At 46.0% G+C, this 25,957-nt stretch overlaps 1 protein-coding gene across 1 annotated transcript; it reads right to left on the reverse strand.

The window, feature by feature from the left end:
- Positions 1 to 327: 327 nt before the first annotated feature.
- Positions 328 to 25,957, reverse strand: C1QTNF2 (C1q and TNF related 2). The gene is made up of 3 exons (XM_075276374.1): positions 25,770 to 25,957; positions 1,449 to 1,706; positions 328 to 1,293 (listed from the first exon to the last, which is right to left on the reverse strand). Exons 2-3 carry the CDS (start codon positions 1,696 to 1,698, stop codon positions 641 to 643), a joined length of 903 nt encoding a protein of 300 aa, XP_075132475.1. The 5' UTR covers positions 1,699 to 1,706; positions 25,770 to 25,957; the 3' UTR covers positions 328 to 640.

The following is a 25,957-nucleotide window of genomic DNA, read 5'->3' on the forward strand; positions in this document are numbered from 1 at the left end:
TCGCCAAACAAAAATGCTGGGCTTGCAACACTTTTTCGTCTAACAATTTCTAATGTATCTGTTCCACACATATAGTCTCACTGCATGGCCAGTACTAGGCAATAATTTAGAGTTTCACTTAATGCTGCTGTGTGTCTTCACCCTAAGGTCTCCATAAAAGTACATAATTATCAACTCATAGCATTCTTCAGTGGCAAATGGTTGTGGGCAATGGTGGAACAAGATGAAAGTGTTAAAGAGTTCATGAAAGTGAATGTGTTCATTAATGCATTTTAATTGGAACAAGTACATTGTGTTATGGGCACAAGTTCTAACTGAAGACACCAGTTCACTAGCAGACATACAACTGATGGGCATCCACTGATCCTGGAAAAAGAGAGAGCTTGGTCACCATGTCTGAAGGAGAGGTCACTGTATGTATGGTAAATCACAGCTATTGGAAACCTTTCTGCAGTCATAATAATGAGGTGTCTTCTTTGGTTTTGAGATGTTGCAGCAGTTAGACCCTCAAGAGACTCTCAAGAAATGTTTTGACAATATCCAATCATATATCCAGTCATGTAAAACATTCAATACTATAGAATTATTGAGTTCTCTATATAAGAAGTTCTTGATCAGAATTATTTAGCGGCACTAATTCTCAGCTCACATCCTTTGCTTCCATGACCTTGATCTTTTCCTTTATTTCATGAAAATATTCTTGATCTGGGTAAATGAGGAATCCTGTAAATAAACTGTCTGTCCAGTATGGGTCATAGAAAAGTCCATTCTGTTCAGAGTAAAAAATCTGCAACCAAACTTCATCTCCAGCTTTTAGTGGAAGTATGGTGGAGCCAGAAGCAATGTCATGGTTCCCGGTGTTTGCATCAAAAGTTTTTATTTTGTATTGACCGTTGTGGACTAGACCGATGGCTAAGTGTTTGTTGGCCAAAGTAATGTCGTATGTAAAGAAATAAATACCAGGAATGCTACAGATGTATTTACCACTTGTTGCATTATAATGCCCCCCTTCATTCATCAGAATTTTGTCAAATTTAATGGGCAGACGTTCTTTTGGGTAACTCTTTGTAACTGCCACAGAAAATGCTGACTTCGCTTTTTTAGATCCACAACTGCACGGCCCAGGCATTCCTGTATCACCTTTTTTTCCTTTTGGACCCTTTGTGCCTCCTTCACCTAGCTTTCCAGGATCGCCACGAATACCTTTGGGCCCCCTTGGGCCAGCTCTTCCTATGGCACCTTGCTTGCCCTTGCCACCTTGTTTTCCTGGATTCCCAACTCTTCCAGGGGTCCCTGTGGAAAGAAGATGCCATATAGTGTTAGTACATATCCACCATAAAAGACATTCTGTGTATTTCATAGGCTGCAGCATACTCTCATAGTCTATCCTGCTACGTGTAAATGGAATTTTGAAAACCCCATTAACTTGAAGGAACTTTACTATTTACCTTCATCACCATTTTCTCCCTTTTCCCCATCTTTTCCATCTTTCCCATCTTTTCCTGGAAAGCCCATTCTTCCAATGGTGCCCGTTGATCCAGGATGTCCTGGCACACCAGGAGGTCCTGGGGGTCCTGGCAAACTACAGTAAAGTTGAGAGTTGCCTTTCAGTTGATGAGACTCTCGACGTACGCTGCTGCTGACAAGGTTTTCTGCTGAGCATTGAACAGCCCAAACTAGGAGCATTAGAGATATCATTTTGGATCCTGTGTTAAAAATTGAGAAACCAAGATATTAATCACTTGTATATATTTTTTTTTATTATTATTTTTTTTTTTTACATTTTAATAGTTATATTTTTTCATTGTTACATGCTGAAAGACATAACTTTTATTTTTCTGTTGATGTAGCTGTTTGAGAGCTTAAATGTTTTGCAGGATGAATTGTATTTTTCTGAGAAATTCTGGCATTTTGTATAACATTCTCTGGAGCTGGTTGGCGGCTTGTATTTTACAAGATCAGCTGTACTTTTGATGGTACTGGAGTACATATAAATTTTTTGTCTTTATTTGGAGATGACTTGCCTAAATTAATTTCTGGCGTTTTTGTTTAGTTGTTTTTTCTCCATCTTGTGGGACAATGTGTTTATATAGTTTTATAATAGGGGTCTTTTTTATAATTTTTTTTTTTGTCCCAGTAGCACTTATTCCTTGCAATGTGTCATCACTGGCAACCTTTCTATTAGGTCTTGAGAGTGGCAAAAACTATGGCTGCCTCCACACCATGTTTTTTTTATTTTAGGTGGAGGATCAATGCAGCAAAAAAAATATGTTGATATGTTTGCATGCATTTTTGTAAAAACAAGACTAAAATAAGGAGTCATTTGCTGCTGTTCTCCAAATCTCAAGCCTGTATTAAACAGTACCAGACCTAGGACTTCCCAGAAGAAACTTGCGACTTTTAGTTCTTGTCAATCCCAGTAGTCTTCGAGTCAGCCCACCCCCATGCATCTTTTCCCTGCAGTTTTCAGAACCAACTCTTTGACCCTCTGGAGGCATTGTTATCAAGTATATGTCCTACGATCTGCCCAGAATTGTGTAAATAGTGGAATAAAGATACCAGAAAGCAGGAGATTCAATATTTTACAATACAACACATTTCGGTGCCTTATCTTACAGCACTGTTTTGAAACGCATTTTAAGAATTAAACTATGAAGACTGCGTCTCTCAGTTTCTTGTCTTCATCCCACCAAGGGTTCTTTCCCTTAGCTTTTCCCCTCTATTCTCTACACCTGTGTCCACAGAATTCACCAGTGGCAGAAATCCATAACTAATTCTTCTCTAGCGTTTTGTGAGATGAGCAGAAAACCACCTATTTATATATAAATCCAAGACTATTTCACTATGGGTGCTACACATGTGTGTCTTCTATTTCTATGATCTGGCTCGGTATACTTACTTTCATTCAAGGAAACTAGACAAAGCTACAATACCATGCCCTACTATTTACTACTAGCTATAACCCGCGACTTCGTCCGCTGTCCCCTCACCCTTGCGTGAACCACCTGCAGCGCCGCCCGTGGCCCCCCACGGCCCTTTCCTTGCGGCCGACGCGGGCCCTTCCCACAGCATCGTGGACCGGGACCCCACGGCCCCGCTGCTGCACCTCCGGCCCTCCGTTTTCCCCCCACCCGCGTCCCTAGCCCCCTCCCCCCCTTTAGAGATTACAGTCACCTCCTACATGTACCCCCTCCCCCCCCTTTCCACATGTGAAATCTGGCCCCCCTCCCCCCTACTTACCTTCTGCCCTTTATTGCCAAACCCGCACCCCCCGGCCCCCTCCGTAACCCGTAGCACCAGCACCCCCCCCTCCCCTCCCTTAAGCATCCCGCCGATCCCTGTTCCCGCAGCACTCGCCCTTTACATGCTGGGGAGGTGTGTGTCTTGTGGCCGCAGCTTCAGTGAGCATGTGCGGTCCTTCCTGTGGCGTCTGTGTTCCTGGCCGCACAGTTCGCTGGTAAGTGGGCTTGTTCAGGCTGGATGCACTGCTGCATGCTACGCCGGCCTGAGGCAATGTGTGGCCAGCCGGCATGTCAGCGGCGTTCGGAGCGACCCACAAACATCCGAACTTTTCACATTTATAATATTAATAGGATAGGATATGTAGACAACATACATGTAGACCTCTTCTTTAAATTTTGTGTTGGTGGGAAACACCACATGAGGGGTTCTAGACTGTACAAAGTTCCATAGCTACCTCCAAAAAGACTCTACTAGGGAGAAGTTATACTTCATGAGGGAAATATCTGAAAAGCACCAACAACAGTAATACAATGCACCCCTCTAGAGGCAGGAGGAGCTCAGGAGGGAGGTAATCTTCTGGCCTCTTAATAAATTTGTAGCACCTTGCCAGAACTGTCTGACTGGTGTAGATTTCTGGTGTAACTCACGCATTCTCTGGTGTGTGTTATAGTAAGTTTGACAGACTCCCCAATCTGCCTTGTTCCTCCTGAGCTGCTCACTTTTGTAAAAGGTGGTGAGTGGGATGCAGAAAATGGCGCATCTTTGGTACAAAAAAGGACTCTGTGCCAAAGAAATGCCACATCTACAGCCATATACACAAGTTTTCTGTTGTAATACTAAATTCTCTCATAGACACCTCTTCTCACTAGACACTGAGCACAATACATTAGAGTATGAGCTTTGTATCCTCTGTGATGGGCTGGTGTAAAATACATGATAACGGGCAATATTTTTGCCTAATTTCACATTACACACTTAGCATCCAGTTTTCACTTGCATGGATTCTTGCCTAAGCTTCCTAGACTGCTCATAACTGGAAACATGAATTCTTTGCGTTCGAGGGAGTAAATTGAAAGCAGAGGCTCAGACGTGTCCTCGGTATACTATGTGTGGGTGTACCCAAGAAGAATCTATTGAGAAAATGTCCACATTTGTAATTCTACACACATGTGCTCCTGGTAAGGATTCTATGGCAGGAAATTGCTTTTTTTGCAGACACTGACTTGACCAAGATCCAGTGTACATACAAATACGGCTGCAAAAGCACATCGGTCTAACCCATTAATATCTTTAAAGTGAAAAAGGGGCAACTTTGCAAATAGCCTTCAATACTGGGACCAGTTTAGATTAGAAAAAATACCTGACAGGTTCCTTTTAACAAATGCAGCAATGATGGAACTTCACTGCATAAATACATAGAGAAATAAATCTAATCCACTGGCTGCTGAGAGACATGACGTCACTAGGAGTGAAATGCCACGTCAGCCTCCAGTGATTAAATGGCACAGCCACTATGGCTGCATCACCTAATCCCATAGGACATACTGACAGTGACTGGTGGTGGGAACAGATGATTTCAGAAGGCATGTTTAATACAAAGGGCAGGCTTAGGCTATTTTTGTGATGATCAGATACAATAGTTATTACATTTACACTGGGATGTAGGTTTACCAGGTTTGCCATAAAACCTGACACTCAGTGGCGTAACTACCGCCAAAGCAGCAGAGGCAGCTGCCACAGGGCCCGGAACATTAGGGGCCCCGTGAGAGCCGCTACTTCTGCTATCATTATACTTGGGGGTCTTTTCGGACCCCTGAGTATAATGATTGGCAGATCGGGAGAGGTAAGAAATATAAAAAAACTGTTACTTACTAGAGATGAGCGAACACTAAAATGTTCGAGGTTCGAAATTCGATTCGAACAGCCGCTCACTGTTCGTGTGTTCGAACGGGTTTCGAACCCCATTATAGTCTATGGGGAACAGATACTCGTTAAGGGGGAAACCCAAATCCGTGTCTGGAGGGTCACCAAGTCCACTATGACACTCCAGGAAATGATGCCAACACCTCTGGAATGACACTGGGACAGCAGGGGAAGCATGTCTGGGGGCATCTAACACACCAAAGACCCTCTATTACCCCAACATCACTGCCTAACAACTACACACTTTCCACATTCAAAAAAACCTCTATCAAAGTGGGAAAATACCTGGAAACCTTCTTTACTCCCCAAATGGATGGACACAAACCCCAATTTAAGCTCAACAAACAGTAACAACCACCCCTTTAAATCACGTTCCCCATGACAACCACAAATGGAATAGGCAATGGGAATTCCAAAAGCCCTCACCCTTAACTGTCATTTTGAGTGTGTGTGTGTGTGTGTGTGTGATGTGGTAAGACCTTCCAAAATTCACTTTTCTAGCCCTTAACATGAGCCCTTCCAAACAAAGTTACAGGACCTTAAGCTGAGCTACCAGCAGAGATTGAGGCCCTTGGCATGAGTAGAGCCTTGCACCAGCAGTGTTTTTGGCACTTAGGGTGAGTTGAGCCTTGTACCAGCGTGTGTCCCTTAACATCAGGCGGGCCCTAAGTTCTGCGCCTTGCACAAAAGTTCCAGATTAACTAGGCTGAATGGTACAAAGATTAGTAGGCCCGAGAACCAGGAACAGGTCTTGCAATGGCTGTCGGATAACGCTTAAAGCACATTGCCCACCAGCCAGTCAGCCTCTACCTCCTCTTACCCAACAGTCTTGTCCTCCTTCCACCCAAAATTCCCAATCTTCCCAGAACAATAACCCCAACTGTCCCTGCTCCCCAGAGCTGTTCTCCCTTCCTTTGACTGTACCGCAACCTGCCCCTCCATTTCGCGATTCCACGGACCTAACAGACGAGTATCTGTGTCCAGATGCTCAAACACTAGAGTCTCCTCCATTCCATCTCCGGTCGATTTGGTGGCGGATGACCAGCAACCCACCCTCATCGACGACGATGAGACGCAGTTGCTGTCAGGGAAGCCAGTTGACATGCGCATTGTGCAGGAGGAGGAGGCGAGACAGGAGTTGGAAGAGGAGGTGGTGGACGACGAGGACACCGACCCCACCTGGACAAGGCGGATGTCAAGCTGGGAAAGTAGTGTGGATGTTGAGGCAGGTGCAGCACCAAAAAGGGTAGCTAGAGGCAGAGACATGTCCAGAGGCAGAGGTCAGCTGCTTTGCCGAAGCCAGGCCAGACCCGGAATGTCCGAAGATGTTCCCTTTTGTACCCAGCCCAGAAAAACTCCCCCATCGAGGGCACGTTTCTTGAAGGTGTAGAGTTTTTTCAAGGAATGCGCCGAGGACAGATATAGTGTCGTCTACACAATTTGCCTCTCGAAATCGAATAGGGGCCCTGAGAAGAGCAACCTGTCCACCACTTCAATGCACCGTCATTTGGAATCCAAGCAATGGAATCAGTGGCAGGCAGCAACGGCAGGACAAACGTCGCCCGCCGTTCATGCCACTGCCTCTGCTCACAGTGCTGGCGATGCACTCCAGAGGACGAGCCAGGACATCACTTCATCTGCCTCCGCCACTTTGTTGACTTCTCCCTCATCCTCCCCTGTTTCTGTCTTATCTCCTTCTCCTGCACCATCAAAGGCACCATCAGGCGCTTCTTTACAACAACCCACCATCTCTCAGACATTGGAGCGCTGGCAGAAATACACCGCTAACCACCCACCCACGCAAGCCTAGAACGCCAACATCGCTAAACTGCTGGCCCAGGAGAGGTTGGCGTTCCGGCTTGTTGAAACTCCCGCCTTCCCGGACCTGATGGCAACTGTGGCACCTCACTATGCCGTCCCTAGCCGTCTCAACTTCTCCCGGTGTGGCGTCCCCGCCTTGCACCAGCACGTGTCACTCAACATCAGGTGGGCCCTTAGTTCCGCGCTTTGCTGCAAGGTCCACTTGACCACCGACACTTGGACAAGCGCCTGTGGTCAGGGATGCTGCTTATCTTTAAGGACAGGCAGGGTGAATGTGGTGGAGTCTGGTCCCGGGGTGCAAACTGAGGTACCCTTTCTCCTCTCCCAGGCCAAAATTCATGGCAGGAGTAGACTGAAACCCTACGACGCTGCAACCTCCACCACAGCTACTAGCGGCAAACACTAAAACACTGGTGTGGGGAGACGTCAGCAGGCGGTGCTGAAGCTCATCAGCTTGGGGGACAGACAGCACAGTGCCTCCGAGGTCAGGGATGCCATCCTGGCTGAGATGGCATTTTTTTTTCCCTGCTACACCTGGGGCCTGGCATTTTTACGCCTGTGATAATGGCTGGAACCTGGTAGCGGCTCTGGAGCTTGCCAGCCTCCAACACGTTCCATGTTTGGCCCACGTCTAACCTAGTGGTGCAAAGTTTTTTGAAAACATACCCAAATGTACCGAAGCTACTGTTGAAAATGCGGCGCTTGTGCGCCCACTTTTGCAAGTGCACAGGAGTCGCTGCTAGCCTAAAAACACTCTAGCAAGGCCTACATCTGTCCAAACACAGGCTGTTGTCCGTCATTCACACACGCTGAAACCCTACAATACCATATCTTGAGCAGGGTGTGTGAGCTGCACAGACCTTTGATGGAGTTCCATCTACAAAACCCAAGGGTTCCTCAAAGTCAGCTCCCAAAGTTTCTGCATCATGAGTTTCCAGGGGTGGCAGAGTTATGGCTAGGGGCAGAGGCATGGATAGGGATGATGTCTAGGGGCAAAAGCAGTGTGGATGTGGAGGCAAGCTAAGCAGGAAAAACTGGGGGTACAAGCTAAGGCATGGACTGGGGTGATGTCTAGGGGCAAAAGCAGTGTGGATGTGGAGGCAAGCTAAGCAGGAAAAACTGGGGGTACAAGCTAAGGCATGGACTGGGGTGATGTCTAGGGGCAAAAGCAGTGTGGATGTGGAGGCAAGCTAAGCAGGAAAAACTGGGGGTACAAGCTAAGGCATGGACTGGGGTGATGTCTAGGGGCAAAAGCAGTGTGGATGTGTGTGATGTTGTTATAAGTATGTTCTGTGTGTTCTGTTCTGCTTACTTATTCTGCTTTGTCTGCCTAGCAACAGTGAGGTAGTAATGGAGGAGGAGCTGAGCTTAGGGGGGGGAGTTGTTAGACAGGGAGCCATGATGGAGCATGGAATAAAGTGTTCTGATCTACAAGAGTAACCATCTCATAGTGGACTTATTCCAGAAGACCTGCATCCTCACTACAACACTACAATTGGCGACGAGGATTAAAAATAATCAGCTAAAGGTATTTCACTGCTACAGAAAACTGTTTACAAGACTGCAATCCTAGCACCAGCCATGGCCTGCTTACCCTCCTTTGCTGTATTTGATGTGCACCAGCCCCAAGCAAACTTAGCAGCATGCTGGAATAAATGGCTGAAACGCTTTGAGATATTCCTGCAAGCAATAAACATTACTGACAATGCAAGAAAGAAAGCCATGTTGTTACACTATGCAGGGGAGCAAGTCTATGATATCTTCACAACTCTGCCCAATACAGGGGAGGACAGTGACTATGAGCTAAGCAAAGCAGCACTAACTAAGCATTTCTCTCCATACATAAATGCAGCTTTTGAAATTTTCAAGTTTAGACAGTCAAAACAGTCAGCAACAGAAACCATTGATGAATATCATGTCCGCTTAAGACAACTTGCAGCTTACTGTGAATTTGCTGATATAGACAAGGAAATTCTGATGCAAATCATACAAGGTTGTGTGTCCTCTAAGTTAAGGAGACAAGCACTCAGAGATCCCACCATGACTTTAGCAAAGCTACTGGACATTGCACGTATTCATGATGCAGCAGAGAATCAAGCTAAACTTATAGAGAACACAGACTGTATACCAGAGCAGCCATCTTCTGTAGCAAAGCTCACTCAGAAGCCACATGTGCCTCACACACAGGCTGCAGCCTGCTACAACTGTGGAGGTCCTTATCCTCATCAGAAACCATGCCCAGCAAAGGGAGTAACTTGTCATAACTGTGGGAAACAAAATCACTTTGCAAAAGTCTGCAGATCAAAATCACAATCTTCTCTCTCTGCTAAACAAGCCTTGCCACAGAAAGTTCAGGCAGTGCAGTCAGTGTCCCCTGCGGATGAGCCCTGCAGCACCTACTTATTCTCAGTGACTGAGGGGTCTCGCAATGTGCATGCAATGTCTAATCCCAAACAAGTCATCTTAATACATGGCAATCCGGTGGAGACACTGGTAGACACAGGGGCGTCTGTCAATGTTATTAGTCATGCCACTTATAGCCAGCTAAAGAACAAACCTGCTTTGCAAGGCACTAACCTGAAGATATATCCTTATGGTTCAGCTACTGCATTACCCCTATGTGGCAAATTTCAGGCATTACTAACGGCTGAAGGGAAATCCATCACGGACACTTTCTATGTAGTGGAGTGTTCTGCAGACACTCTTCTCAGCTGCAATAGTGCGGTATCTCTGGGCCTAGTGAAACTGGCAAACAGCGTAACACACTCTTCTGTCCAAACTATTATGCAGAAATATCCTCAACTCTTTCAAGGCATAGGAAAGCTGAAAGACTTTCAAGTGAAATTACACATTGACCAGTCAGTCCAGCCGTCAGTTCAACCTCACAGGCGCATCCCATTCCATGTCCGCAAGCTAGTGGAGAAAGAGCTACAAGACCTTGAGACAGATGATGTTATTGAACGTGTCGAGGGCCCAACTCCCTGGGTCTCACCAATTGTTGTTGCGCCTAAACCTAAGCAGCCTGGTAAAATCAGGTTATGTGTGGATATGCGACATGCCAATCGAGCCATTCAAAGAGAAAGGCACATTACACCTACCATTGATGATATTCTCACAGATCTAAATGGTGCAAAAGTATTCTCAAAAATTGATCTAAAATCTGGTTATCATCAGCTTGAATTGCATCCAGACTCCAGATATATCACAACTTTTAGCACTCATGTCGGTCTAAGAAGGTTCAAGAGGCTGAACTTTGGCATTTCATCGGCTGCAGAAATCTTTCAGAATGTTATCAGGCAGGTTCTTTCAGGAATACCTGGAGTCCTCAATGTTAGTGATGACATCCTTATCTTTGGCACAACCCAAGAGGAACATGACAATCACCTAGAACAAGTCTTTCAGAGACTGCAAACCTGCAATTTAACTGTTAATCCATCAAAATGCGAGTTCAACAAGACGTCATTGAATTTTTTTGGCTACATTTTTTCTGAAAATGGTGTTTCTGCAGACCCTGAGAAAGTAGCAGCCATAACCTCTGCTAGCCAGCCACAAAATGTCTCAGATGTTCGAAGTTTTCTTGGTCTGGTCACATACTGTGGACGATTCATACCTGATCTGGCTACTGTTTCTGAACCCCTACGACAACTCACTAAAAAGGATACTCCTTGGTCATGGACAGTTGAACATCAATCAGCTTTTGATACACTTAAGTCCAGTCTTTCTAGTGACGCGGTCATGGCCTATTTTGACCCACTAAAGTCTACTGAGCTCATTGTGGATGCCAGTCCTATAGGCCTTGGTGCAATTTTAACTCAGGTGTCCAAAACTGGCAGTATCTCCACAGTCTCCTATGCGAGCAAGGCTTTAACAGAAACGGAACAGCGCTATTCTCAAACTGAGAGGGAAGCTCTCGCAGTTGTATGGGGATGCCTTCATTTTCATCTTTACCTCTTTGGTCGTCCATTCACAGTGGTCAGTGATCATAAACCACTCATTCCAATCTTCAATAAACATTCATCAAAACCACCCCCACGACTTGAACGCTGGCTACTACGCCTGCAGAACTATCGCTTTCACTTGAGATATGAGGCAGGAGCTGGGAACCCTGCAGACTATTTTTCAAGACACCCTTCACCACAGTCTACCAAAGACGACTTGCCTGCCACTGTCTTAGCTGAGGAGCATGTAAATTTCATTGTTACTCATTCTGTGCCAAGAGCAATGACCCTCGAAGAAATTAAACATGCGGTGGATTCTGATCCCCAACTTCAGTTGGTAATTGACACTGTTCGGTCTAAGAACTGGAACTCTTTTCTAGCTGAGACTCGTATTCAACCGCAGGGCCAAACAGCATATTTGCAGGCCTTCTTTAATGCAAGACACTCTCTTTCTGTATCTGACTCAAACATACTACTACGTGACAACCGCCTGGTCATTCCTCAGAAACTTCAGAGTAGAGTGATCGATCTGGCCCATGAGGCCCATCAAGGTATAGTTAAAACAAAGCAATTACTCAGGGAGAAAGTATGGTTTCCTGGACTAGATAAACAAGTGGAAGCACTTATTGCCACATGTATACCTTGCCAAGCAACTACGGTGGACCATAGCCGAGCACCAGTACAAATGACACCTCTGCCAGACAATCCATGGACTGCTGTGAGTGTTGATTTCTGCACTTTGCCAGATCATTCCTATTTACTGGTTGTCATAGATGATTTTTCTAGGTTTCCAGTCATTGAACCCGTTTCCACCACCTCTGCAAGAGCTGTCATACCAAAACTGGACAAAATCTTTTCTGCATATGGCATACCTGAAACAGTGAAGACTGACAATGGGCCACCTTTCAATAGTGCAGATTTTCAGTCTTTTGCAACTTATCTTGGTTTTAACCACAGGAAAATAACTCCTTACTGGCCTCAAGCCAATGGTGAAGTGGAGCGCTTCATGCAATCAATCAACAAAACTCTTCGGATTGCTACCATGGAACACAAGGATTTGCAGCAAGAATTGTACAGATTCCTTAGACAGTACAGAGCCACCCCGCACTCTACTACAGGAACTCCGCCAGCGACTGCGCTTTTCGGCAGGCCTTTGCGCATTAAGTTTCCAAACATCCCAGTAGTTCACGTCCAGACTCCATTGGTCCTCAATGATTCCCTTGCCAAAGGCAGGATGAAAAGATATGCAGATAAGAGAAGTTGTCGCTTCAAACAGCTGGATGTGGGAGACTGGGTCCTTGTTAAAAGGCTGAGACCCAGTGACAAGTTATCATCCCCTTATCATCCAGAACCCTTTCAAGTCACACATGTCAAAGGTACCATGGTTACTGCTCAACGCCAGGGTCATCAAGTGACACGAAATGTCTCCCATTTTAAAAAGCTTCGTGTCTACAATCCAGGAGCAAGTGCAGAGGAGACAGATGATGAGGAAGTTTCACCAGGTACAACTGGTTCAGCAACACCAACAAGAGATACCGAAAATTCACAGACTGTTTCTGATAACGAGATGTCTCAACGCTACCCGACAAGGATGAGTCGAAGGCCACCAACGCACCTCAGGGACTATGTTCTGCAGTAAAATTTTCTTTTCAGTTCGGACCTTTTATTTATTGTTCATTTATAATGTTTGCATTTTATTTTATTTTTTTATAAGAAGGGGAGAGATGTGATGTTGTTATAAGTATGTTCTGTATGTTCTGTTCTGCTTACTTATTCTGCTTTGTCTGCCTAGCAACAGTGAGGTAGTAATGGAGGAGGAGCTGAGCTTAGGGGGGGGGGGTTGTTAGACAGGGAGCCATGATGGAGCATGGAATAAAGTGTTCTGATCTACAAGAGTAACCATCTCATAGTGGACTTATTCCAGAAGACCTGCATCCTCACTACAACACTACAATGTGGAGGCAAGCAAAGCAGGGAAAATGGTGGCTAGAGGCAAAGGGATGTCCATAGGCAGCAAGGGCAAAGATGCAAAACTCTCCCCTGTTTCAAGAATTTTCCTGACTTGTCTCCCCACAAAACATTCCTGGGAGGAGGGCTGAAACACCACCCTCCTCCTCCTCCGCTGTTAGATTGACCCCAGCTACGAGCTGAAAACGCTGCAACACTGGTGTGGGGAGACGTCAGCAGGCTGGGCTGAAGCTCATCAGCTTGGGAGACGGACAGCACACTGCCTCTGAGGTCAGGGATGCCATCCTGGATGAGATGGCAATTTGTTTATCCCCGCTGCCCCTGGGGCCAGGCTTTTTTGTCTTGTTGGAGGGCTCTGGAGCTTGCCAGCCTCCAACACGTTCCATGCCTGGCCCACGTGTTCAATGTAGTGGTGCAATGATTTTTAAAAACATACCCCAAATTAGCTGAGCTAAGGGTGAAAGTGCGGCACTTGGACACCCACTTTCCCAAGTCTACAGTACCTGGAGCTAGCCGCAATACACTCCAGCAAGGCCTACATCTGCCTGAAGCACCTACTGTTGTGCGAGGTCACCACACGCTCTAACCCTAGATACCGTATGTTCAGCAGGGTGTGTGAGCAGCAGAGACCTTTGATGGAGTACCAGCTACAAAACCCAAGGGTTCCTCAGAGTCAGCTCCCTCACTTTCTGCACCATGAGTTTCCATGGGTGGCAGACTTATGGCTAGAGGCACAGGCATGGATAGGGGTGATGTGTAGGGGCAAAAGCAGTGTGGATGTGGAGGCAAGCTAAGCAGCAAAAACTGGGGGTACAAGCAGCCGGTGGCATCATCACTGACAAGCACAGCTGTCTGTCAGCTGACAGGCTGACTTTCACCAAAATGAACAGACAATGGATAGTCTCATCATATACATGTCAGTTACATGACAAATTTAGTGCAATTTGCAAGTCCAAGATGGGTTGGAGATCTGCGGAGAGGAATCTCACCACCTCTTGCGGGTGCCATCATTTGGAAGGCAAGCCCTGGGCTCAGTGGGTGAGAGCAAGCGCAGGATAATCGTCGTTTGGCCTGGCGGCCACTGCCTCTTCCACTGTTGACAGGGCTGGCGCTGCAGTCCAGACCAGGAGCCAGGACACCTCCACATCTGCCTCTGACACTTTGGGGAGTTCACCCTTATCCTCACCTTTTCCTGCCATTTCTCCTTTTGCCCGCGCCATCATGCGCCTCTTCCCAGCAACTCCCCATCTCCCAAGCCTTTCATTTCATGCTAAAGTACAGCGCAACCCACCCACATGCCCAAGGCTTCAACGGCCTCATCTCAAGAAATCTGGCCCAGGAGATGTTGGAATCCCGGCTGGGGGACACTCTGCCCTTTTTGGGCAGAGTGTCTACTGCGCCACCGCACTGTGCCGTCCACACCAGCACTTTCCCCCAAACATGAGGCGGTCCCTAAATTCAGCGCTTAGCCCTAAAGTTCCATGTGACCAGTTACGAATGGACAAGTGCATGCGGACAGGGACGCTACCTTTCAATTTGGGCACAGTGGTTGAATGTAGTTGAGGCGTGGACCGGGTCGCAAAATGTGGTGGCCTGACTTGTCTCCCCACACAACATTCCTGGGAGGAGGGCTGAAACACCACCCTCCTCCTCCTCCGCTGTTAAATTGACCCCAGCTACGAGCTGGAAACGCTGCAACACTGGTGTGGGGAGACGTCAGAGGGCCGTGCTGAAGCTCATCAGCTTGGGGGCCAGACAGCACACTGCCTACAAAGTAAGTCATGCCATCCTCGATGAGACGGCAATGTGGTTTTTGCCACTGCACCTGGGCCCAGGCATGTTGTCATGTGTGATAATGGCCGTAACCTGGGATTGGCTCTGTAGCTTGGCAGCCTGCAACATATTCCATGCCTGGGCCACATTTTTAACTCATTGCTGCTAATCATTTTAAAAAGGTACCCCAATGTTCCTGAGCTACTGGTGAAAGTGTGGCGCTTGTGCGGATAGTTTTTAAAGTCTATAGTTGCCGCTGCTAGCCTCTATGCACTCCTACAACACCTGTACCTGCTGGAACAACGGCTGTTGTGCGACGTCTCCACACTGCTGGCACTAAACATATCATGTGTTGAGCAGAGTGTGTGAGCAGCACAGACCTTTGATGTAGTTCCAACTCCAAAACCCTCGGGTTCGTCAAAGTCAACTCCCTCAGTTGCTCAACCATGAGTGGCCATGGGTGGCAGACTTATGTGAAATCCCATCCCATCCATTGCACTGGATACGAAACATTAGCATGAGCTCAGCACAACTTCGGATATGGCAGCTGCGTTAAGCAGGGTGCAGGGTACAACACAGACCAGGCCCGAGCACCAGAAACAGGTGTTAGAAATACTGCAGCATCCGCCATTTCCTTCCAATTTTGGGGTTTTGGACCCGCCACCGACTTGTCTGGACCTAAGTGGGGATCATGAGACACAGTTGCCATCAGGGCAAGCTGTGGTCATGTGCGGTTTGCAGTAAGGGGCCAGTGCGCAATTGGAAGAGGAGTTGGTGGATGACGAGGCCACCGACCCCACATGGACAGGGGTGATGTCTAGGGGCTAAAGCAGTGTAAATGTAGAGGGAAGCTAAATCAACAAAAAACCTGGGTAGAAGCAAAGGCATAAACTGGGGTGATGTTTAGGGGCTAAAGCAGTGTAGATGTGGAGGGAAGCTAATTCAACAAAAAAAAAACAGGGTAGAAGCAAAGGCATAAACTGGGGTGATGTTTAGGGGTGAAAGCAGTGTAGATGTGGAGGGAAGCTAAGCAGCAAAAACAGTGGGTAGAAGCAAAGGCATGCAAAACTCTACCCTGTTGGAAGACTTATTCCTAGGTCTGGAACACGTTAATGGCCCCCCTGGACAAATTACTGCCACTCAGGGGCCTAGTGTCACCAGGAGGGACAAGTATAGGCGCATGTTGTGGGAATACCTGGCCGACACCAGCTCTGTCCTCTCCGATCCCTCTGTGCTCTACAGCCTACACTTATTTTCTCATCTTTTTTTCTGCACTGCACATCTCTTGCCTGCTTCCTTTGGGATCTTACAAGTGGTGGTCCACTTCCAAAGATGGTAATTTCACTAGACAGTGTAACGGGAGTAGCTGAGGGATCGCTGTCTTAACCACTTTTTGGCACAAAATTAACTTCCAAAGCCAAATATGGTGCAAGTATATGATGCAAGGACACCTACACACCTATCTCTGACACATTGGGGAGTTCACCCTCATGCGCCCTTTTGGCCTGCACCATCATGCGCCTCTTCCCAGCCACTCCACATTTCCCAAGCTTTTCATTGCAGGCAGAAGTACAACACAACCCACCCCCATGCCCAAGCCTTTAACAGCCTCATCGATAAACTGCTGGCCCTGGAGATGTTGGTGTTTGTTTATGCTTCTGGAGACCCAGGCCTTCCGTCAGCAGATGGCAGCTGGGGCACCTCCCTATGCTGGGCCTAGCCGTTACTACTTCTCTTGGTGTGCTGTCCCTGCCTTGCGCCTGCATGTGTCCCATAACATCAGTCGGGCCCAGAGCTCTGCGCTTTGCTGCAAGGTCCACTTGACCACCGACACATGGACAAGCGCCTGTGGTCAGGGATGCTGCAGTGCTTATCTTTAATGACAGGCAGGGTGAATGTGGTGGAGTCTGTTCCCCGGGTGCAAACTGGGGTGGCCTATCTCCTCTCCCAGGCCAAAATTCATGGCAGGAGTAGACTGAAACCCTACGATGCTGCAACCTCCACCCCAGCTACTAGTGGAAAACACTGTAACACTGGCATGGGAAGATGTCAGCAGGCCGTGCTGAAACTGATCAGCTTGGGGGACACACAGCACAGTGCCTCCGAGGTCAGGGATGCCATCCTGGCTGAGATGGCATTTTTTTTTTCCCTGCTACACCTGGGGCCTGGCATTTTTGCGCCTGTGATAATGGCTGGAACCTGGTAGCAGATCTGGAGCTTGCCAGACTCAAACACGGTCCACGCATGGCCCACGTTTTTCAACTTGGTGCCATGTTTCTTTTAAACCTACACCATTGTGCCTGATATACAGGTCAAAGTGGGGCCATTTTCGTAAGTGAGAACTAGCCTCTGCTAGGCAGAAAACATTCAGAGCACACTCCTCTCATCTTCGCACCGTTGGCTGGCGGAGGAAGACGAGGGGGTTGGAGTGGCATCTGATGTCCCTGTCCCACACGAGGCTAGAGGGTGCACTTCAGTGCATCCCATTGCTTCACCACAAATGGTGTGAAGGGGAGTGGAAAATGGAGGAAATGGAGAGTGACCCTTACAGTTGGGGCCAGCAAAGGCATGCCAAGTAACACACTGGCACACATGGCTGACTTCATCTTGGGTTGCTTTTCAACACATATTTCACATCATGAAGAACAAATAATACTGGATTTTTACAAGCCTCGAACCCCGGTCTAGGTCTAATGTCTGTTCCTTTCTTATATTAGGGGAGAGGGAAAAAAAATTACTTCAGTGATACGTTTAGCGTACATAGACTGACTATTAATGTGCATCCCACTTAGTGTTGTTAGGGTTACACACCGTCACAACCTGGCTAAAGCTTCTATAGCTGTTAATAAAGTCAACATAACTTTACGATATCCAAAAAGACAGCTGGTACCGACAGAGAGCAAGACAAATGTCACCCAAAGCTGTGAGCTCTGAACACCCACAGTGACTTTGGCGTCATCATCATTATAAGGGAGCGGGTGGTAATAAATAACTTGGCAGTGCCTAAAACCCAAAAAGCTTATACAACTATATTTACATTAAGATACACAAATGACACTTTTCAGTAGCATGTCGTGAGACAAGCTGATAAGCTCTTCCTTTGTGCAGTGCTATTTGAAAGTTAAACGCTGCCTTTATTTTAATTCTGGAGAAGGTGCAGACATTAGATTTAGAACATGTTGTGAAGGTGGGGGGGCACACCGTTGGAACGGGGATTTGGGGTGTATATATGGGGTATACGGGAATACACTGTCAGTGTGTTCCATTCAGGATCCTGGGAAAGCTGGGTTGCGGCGATTGAGCCCGTCAGTGCCACGTTACACTGACAAGCTTCTCCCTGGAATTGAAGTTATATGTAAGCCCAATATATTCTTTGAATTCCCAGTGAGACAATGGCACTATATGGCAGTAGCAAAAATAGTGGGTGTATATAGCCCCAATTCTATTGCTAGGGGACTTGCAGGGTATTTCTTCATTGTCCAAATCCTCTATATAGGTAACGTGTTTTTCGGGCCGAGCTGTCTGGGAACGAGCTGGTGCAGCACTGACAACCTGGGTGAATATGGCAAGAGCCTGAGATGTAGGGTGAATGAATCCCCAATATATTCTTTGAATTCCCAGTGAGACAATGGCACTATCTACCAGTAGCAAAAATTGTGGGTGCACGTAACCCCAATATATTCTTTGAATTCCCAGTGAGACAATGGCACTGTATAGCAGTAGCAAAAATTGTGGGTGCACGTAACCCCAATATATTCTTTGAATTCCCAGTGAGACAATGGCACTGTATAGCAGTAGCAAAAATTGTGGGTGCACGTAACCCCCATATATTCTTTGAATTCCCAGTCAGACAATGGCACTATATACCAGTAGCAAAAATTGTGGGTGCACGTAACCCCAATATATTCTTTGAATTCCCAGTGAGACAATGGCACTATATACCAGTAGCAAAAATTGTGGGTGCACGTAACCCCAATATATTCTTTGAATTCCCAGTCAGACAATGGCACTATATACCAGTAGCAAGAAATGAGGGTATTTGTAACCCCAATATATTCTTTGAATTCCCAGTCAGACAATGGCACTATATACCAGTAGCAAAAATTGTGGGTGCACGTAACCCCAATATATTCTTTGAATTACCAGTCAGAAACTGGCACTATATGGCAGTAGCAAGAAATGAGGGTATTTGTAACCCCAATATATTCTTTGAATTCCCAGTCAGACAATGGCACTATATACCAGTAGCAAAAATTGTGGGTGCACGTAACCCCAATATATTCTTTGAATTCCCAGTGAGACAATGGCACTGTATAGCAGTAGCAAAAATTGTGGGTGCACGTAACCCCCATATATTCTTTGAATTCCCAGTGAGACAATGGCACTATCTACCAGTAGCAAAAATTGTGGGTGCACGTAACCCCAATATATTCTTTGAATTCCCAGTGAGACAATGGCACTGTATACCAGTAGCAAAAATTGTGGGTGCACATAACCCCCATATATTCTTTGAATTCCCAGTGAGACAATGGCACTATATACCAGTAGCAAAAATTGTGGGTGCACGTAACCCCCATATATTCTTTGAATTCCCAGTGAGACAATGGCACTATATAGCAGTAGCAAAAATTGTGGGTGCACGTAACCCCCATATATTCTTTGAATTCCCAGTCAGAAACTGGCACTATATACCAGTAGCAAAAATTGTGGGTGCACGTAACCCCCATATATTCTTTGAATTCCCAGTCAGAAACTGGCACTATATACCAGTAGCAAAAATTGTGGGTGCACATAACCCCAATATATTCTTTGAATTCTCAGTCAGAAACTGGCACTATATAGCAGTAGCAAAAATTGTGGGTGCACATAACCCCAATATATTCTTTGAATTCTCAGTCAGACAATGGCACTATATACCAGTAGCAAAAATTGTGGGTGCACATAACCCCCATATGTTCTTTGAATTCCCAGTGAGACAATGGCACTATCTACCAGTAGCAAAAATTGTGGGTGCACGTAACCCCAATATATTCTTTGAATTACCAGTCAGAAACTGGCACTATATAGCAGTAGCAAAAATTGTGGGTGCACATAACCCCAATATATTCTTTGAATTCTCAGTCAGACAATGGCACTATATACCAGTAGCAAAAATTGTGGGTGCACATAACCCCCATATGTTCTTTGAATTCCCAGTGAGACAATGGCACTATCTACCAGTAGCAAAAATTGTGGGTGCACGTAACCCCAATATATTCTTTGAATTCCCAGTGAGACAATGGCACTGTATAGCAGTAGCAAAAATTGTGGGTGCACGTAACCCCCATATATTCTTTGAATTCCCAGTGAGACAATGGCACTATATACCAGTAGCAAAAATTGTGGGTGCACGTAACCCCCATATATTCTTTGAATTCCCAGTCAGACAATGGCACTATATACCAGTAGCAAAAATTGTGGGTGTATATAGCCCCAATTCTATTGCTAGGGGACTTGCAGGGTATTTCTGAGGTGAAGGTGGGGGGGCACACCGTTGGAACGGGGATTTGGGGTGTATATATGGGGTATACGGGAATACACTGTCAGTGTGTTCCATTCAGGATCCTGGGAAAGCTGGGTTGCGGCGATTGAGCCCGTCAGTGCCACGTTACACTGACAAGCTTCTCCCTGGAATTGAAGTTATATGTAAGCCCAATATATTCTTTGAATTCCCAGTGAGACAATGGCACTATATGGCAGTAGCAAAAATAGTGGGTGTATATAGCCCCAATTCTATTGCTAGGGGACTTGCAGGGTATTTCTGGGGTGAAGGTGGGGGGGCACACCGTTGGAACGGGTATCGGGGGTATATATCGGGTATACGGGAATACACTGTCAGTGTATTCCATTCAGGATCCGCGGAAAGCTGGGTTGCGGCGATTGAGCCCGTCAGTGCCACGTTACACTGACAAGCTTCTCCCTGGAATTTAGCTCTTATAAGAGCTGTTGTGGTTGTCTTCTCCTTCCTATCTAGCCTGTCCCTGCCTACCCAGAATCTAACCCCTAGCTAACTGGACGGAAACCTCCGTCCCCGGTGAATTGCAAGCTCAGAATGACGTGAACCTGGGCTGCGCTGTTCTTTTAAATTAGAGGTCACATGTTTTCGGCAGCCAATGGGTTTTGCCTACTTTTTTCAACGTCACCGGTGTCGTAGTTCCTGTCCCACCTACCCTGCGCTGTTATTGGAGCAAAAAAGGCGCCAGGGAAGGTGGGAGGGGAATCGAGTAATGGCGCACTTTACCACGCGGTGTTCGATTCGATTCGAACATGCCGAACAGCCTAATATCCGATCGAACATGAGTTCGATAGAACACTGTTCGCTCATCTCTATTACTTACCTCTCCACGATCCTGCCAGGCCTCCTTCCTGACGTCCTTTCTGATGTCTCTGACGTCACATGACCCCGGCCTGCGTCCCGGGTCATGTGACGTCCGACATCATTGAAGAAGGACGGCAGCGGAGAAGACAGAGTAGGAGCCTGGGGACAGGTAAGAAACAGTAGTTTTTTATGTTTTTATTCCCCCGGGTCTCCGATTATTATACTCTGGGGTCTGAAAAGACCCCAGAGTATAATTATTGTTTATGGCTGTCCACAGTGGGACATAATACTGTGTGCAGGGCCCACTATGGGGGATAGTACTGTATGGAGTGGCCACTATGGGGGATAATACTGTGTGCAGGAGCCACTATGGGGGATAATACTATGTGCAGGGGCCACTATGGGGACATAATACTGTGTTCAGGGGCCACTATGGGGGATAATACTGTGTGCAGGGGCCACTATGGGGGATAATACTGTGTGCAGGGGTCACTATGGGGGATAATACTGTGTGCAGGGGCCACTATGGGGGATAATACTGTGTGCAGGGGCCACTATGGGGGATAATACTGTGTGCAGGGGTCACTATGGGGGATAATACTGTGTGTAGGGGCCACTATGGGGCATAATAGAACATGCAGGAATGCGTAGGAGGGGGTCAGTCAAGGTCTTCGGTGTGTGTGTGTGGGGGGGGGGGGGCAAGTGTCAAAAGTTCGCCACGGGGCCCTGTCATTCCTAGTTGCGCCACTGCTGATACTGCATCCATACAGGGATATAGTCAGGGGTGAGACTTTGCCTTGGCAGAGGTATTTAGAGCAGTGCTAGAGCAGTAACCATAACCTTTGGCTACAAATCAGAATAGCTCCTGCTCTCCTTGTATAGCCTGCAGCTTATTTCATACCCATTTAGTTAGCTTGAAGCTCAATAGTCTATTTCACCAGTAGGAAAGTTCAGAAAATGTAAAGCAATGATCCAAGTGTAGAACATCTATTTCTGTCATTAAACAGACAGCTATTAAAACCTGTGGCTTTACTGTCTGGATTTAATGTGACATTTTCCATTGATAGATGCCAAGTCTAAATACTGAAAATCTCTGGAGAAATTAAAATGTGCACCACATTGTCAACTAAATGTATGAATGTTGAACATATGAACAAAACAAAGGAATGACATACTAAATGGCTAGTCTGTTCTTCCAAGTTCAGCTCTTTACATCAAGTAATAGCTGCTGCTACAGTGGGGATTTTTTCTCTAGCCCCCACCGTTCCCAAGAAATCATTGCTGTTCGTTTTGGTTCCTGATATGTTATCTAGGCTCTGTCAGGTGAGCGGTGTCAGGCCTGGTTCGCATCTGTGTTTGGTATTCCTTTTTTGGGAGTCCACTTGAGCACTCCCCGAACGGAATACTGAATGCATTAAAAAGCAGTTAGCAGAGAAACGACACAAACCCCATAGACTATAATGGGGTCCGTGTGTTTTCCATGCAGAGAAAAAAGAAATGCAAACAGCACTTTTCTCTCCGCATAATTCGTGCGGAAAACACGCGGACCCCATTAAAGTGTATGGGGTCCGTGTGGTTTCTCTGCTAACCCCTTTTTAATGCGTTCGGTATTCAATTCAAGGGGTCCCCAAACGGACTCCCCGAACGGAATACTGAATGCAGATGTGATCCAGGCCTCAGTAGGAGCAGATAAGGCGGGTGATTCTGATCTCTGATACTGCCTGCCCCTGATTGCAGATCTGAATCACACAGCCCTTCAAGAAAACCAACAAGAAAAGCTAGCATAATATGAATAGAAGACACATCAGACGCATCATCGTGTGAATGCACCCTTATATGGAAAAATATATAGTAATCTATCTTTATTAGCACACAATTAAAACAACTCTTGCATGCATCCCAGAAGGCAAATAATGAATACAATGACAATAAACAAGTATTAAAGGCAACCATACTACCCCAGCTTGTAACAATAAATATGGCTACAATACACAAATGCCCCTAATATATGCTACTATCTGTGGGGCCCAATGCTATTGACACTGTATTATAAAGTGCCCTCACTTTAGTGCATGTTATGTTACTAAATCTGCGACAAAACAAGAAAAAAAAGAAAAGTAATGCATATAAATGTATATTAGGCTCAAACAAATAAACTATGTATCTAGGCTTAGCCTTGACACCAATAATAGTATACCAAGGGGTCATGAACTGCCTGACGATTGGGTACAGCAGAGAGAGCCCTGACAAATGCTTTCTAGTTTGAGCAAGTATTTTGATGCCCCTGTGTTAGACATATTTCAGCAGTGCCTGACATTTTACCTTTACTTTTGACACTGCCTTTCTGAGAATTCAGAGTTGAAATAGTGCTTCAAGCACCAAAAACTAACTGCGTGTATTCCTTGGGAATGGTGGAGTCTAGAGAAAAAATTCCAACTGTCCCAGAATCAGTGGAGCGGCGCCTATTGACAGATGCTAAGAAAATGAATTGGTGGAGGCGGTGAAAGGTCCTCTTTAAGGGTTTGTCCAGGATAAATGGCAAACCCAGTATGGACTGAGGTTATGTAAGATAAGAAAAAATACTCACCTACCCCGGGCCTGTATTGTATTGGTGAGTATCCACGTTCTCTCTGGTGCCTGGGCTCAGGTTACAGCCAATCACCTACCTCAACTGTTACATGTCGGGCACATGATGTATCAGCAGTGATGTCACCAGTACCTAACAAATGACCACTGAGGCCTGTGATTGGCCACATCGCTCATCCAAGCCTCTTAATTTCTGGCTTGCCCAGTCCAGGCCCGAAGATAACAGGGGAGCACCAATTAAAAGGAGGATCGCGAGTATGTGAATAATCACTTCTTTTTTTTTAATTTCACACTACTCATGCCACACACACCCCCTTCCCGAATTTGCTAATACATACTTTTGTCTAACACCCAGAATATCCCCTGACTTTCCAATTAAATGCTTTGTGGCCTGTCACCCTTATATACCACAGGCACTTTTAGTCCTGTAGCCTATGAATAAGAAATTAGTGGCGTAGGCAGCACAGTAATGTTATCTTGCTCCCTAAATCAACAGTGAAAGTTCAGGCCAAAGGCAGTAACAGTGACCCGCAGACGGAACGGAAGTGGAGTCAGGTGAGTATTTATTATTTCTTTATATCTCTATTGCACAATCATTATTACTATTGGGGCAGGCTGGTGGGTAAAAATTACTAATGGGGGTTCCATTACAAAAGAAGGCATGCTGGGGAACATTAGTACTACTATACGGGCACCACTGCCATGGGGGGGGGCAATTATTACTATTGGGCCATAATACTAATGGGTGCATAAGAGGGAGCATTATTAATAGAGATTAGCGAGTAGTGTTCGATTGAGTAGGTGTTCGATCGAATACTACGGTATTTGAAATACTCGTACTCGATTGAACACTACTCGCTGTTCGAAGTTTAATGTTCGATGCAGAACCAGCGTTGATTGGCAGAATGCTATACATTCTGCCAATCAACGCTGGTTCTTCTCTTACCTTTCCGAAGTCTTCTCCGCGCTGCGTCCCCGCGTCTTCTTCCGGGTGGAATTCACTCTGCCTAGGCATCCGGCCTAGGCAGAGCCGACTGCGCATGTGCAGTCGGCTCTGCCTAGGCTGGATGCCTAGGCAGAGTGAATTCCACCCGGAAGAGGACGCGGGGACCCTGCGCCGGGAGAAGACTTCAAGCAGAATCCAGCCGACCGTCACTCGTGGACTTGGTATGATTTTATCGAATGTTGCCTACCCCTGAAACGAGCATTTCCCCCTATAGACTATAATGGGGTTCAAAATCCGTTCGAACAGTCGAACAGTGAGCGGCTGTTCAAATCGGATTTCGAACCTCAGACACTTTAGTGTTCGCTCATCTCTAATTATTAATAATTGAGTCACAATGTGAGAGCATTATTACTATTGGGAGCACTATTACTAATGGTGAACACTGGAAGAATAATATTACTTTGGGGAGTATTACTGATGGGGGAACACTGAAGGAGCATTGTTACTGTTGGGTCACTTTTGACACTCTAGTAAACTTTATTACTATTGCTGGCAATATGGAAGAAACCTATTATTATTAGCATTATTTACTATTAGCATTATTTACTATTATTTACTATTGCGGGAACTATTACTAATAACTACAATCAGTAGCACTGCTGACCTACAAACTATAGGAACGTGTTAAAACACATACACAAATATCAATACAGTGCAAATACATTCTCATATATTAAAACATCACTTTCACCCCAGGATGGAAACACATGTCCACCACAAGACGGAAAAAGACTTTTCGGTACCCCATGCTTATATCTCCTTGTCCTTATTATCAGATAGATATAAACAGGATCGAGAGATGATACATAGATAGATAGACAAACAGACAGACAGACAGACAGACAGACAGACAGATAGATAGATAGATAGATAGATAGATAGATAGAGATATCAGTTAGATATAGAAGTCCTTGAAGGTTTCTGTATCTCGGGCTGACTTTACTCACATTGAAATCTGTACAACTGTTCTTTAGACATTGGATTGACTGCAGTATTACTTTAAAGTCCCAAGACACCATAAGAAAATATTTACCACTAATACACGACATAGCGATTGGTTTCATCTCAGTTTGTACTCTGTTCTGCTTAGTATATCATACTGCCCGTTCTCAACCTTCCTCCCAATCCTTGTATAAATACTTGTCATACTTACATAGAGCAGTTAAAGTGACGATGAACAGACGGTCGTTTTCACAATGTCACTCACTCATGTAGTTGGTGAAATCCGCAGCTGATGAGAGTGTCTGGCATTGTCAGACTGTCCTGGGTATGATGTGCACATTCGATCCCATCTGCTCAGATTCTCTCAGTTTTCCCCTCAGCCTGAACCTTTTCATTCGC

The sequence above is a fragment of the Leptodactylus fuscus genome, chromosome 5 (assembly GCF_031893055.1).
Source record: "Leptodactylus fuscus isolate aLepFus1 chromosome 5, aLepFus1.hap2, whole genome shotgun sequence".
Classification (NCBI taxonomy): Eukaryota; Metazoa; Chordata; class Amphibia; order Anura; family Leptodactylidae; genus Leptodactylus; species Leptodactylus fuscus.

What these genes read in the sequence shown, in the direction of transcription:
- C1QTNF2 (XM_075276374.1), bottom strand. Translation starts at nt 1,698, where the DNA reads ATGATATCTCTAATGCTCCTAGTTTGGGCTGTTCAATGCTCAGCAGAA. An exon ending in GGGAGAAAATGGTGATGAAG is followed by an intron (nt 1,294 to 1,448) that starts GTAAATAGTAAA and finishes TTCTTTCCACAG; the next exon opens with GGACCCCTGGAAGAGTTGGG.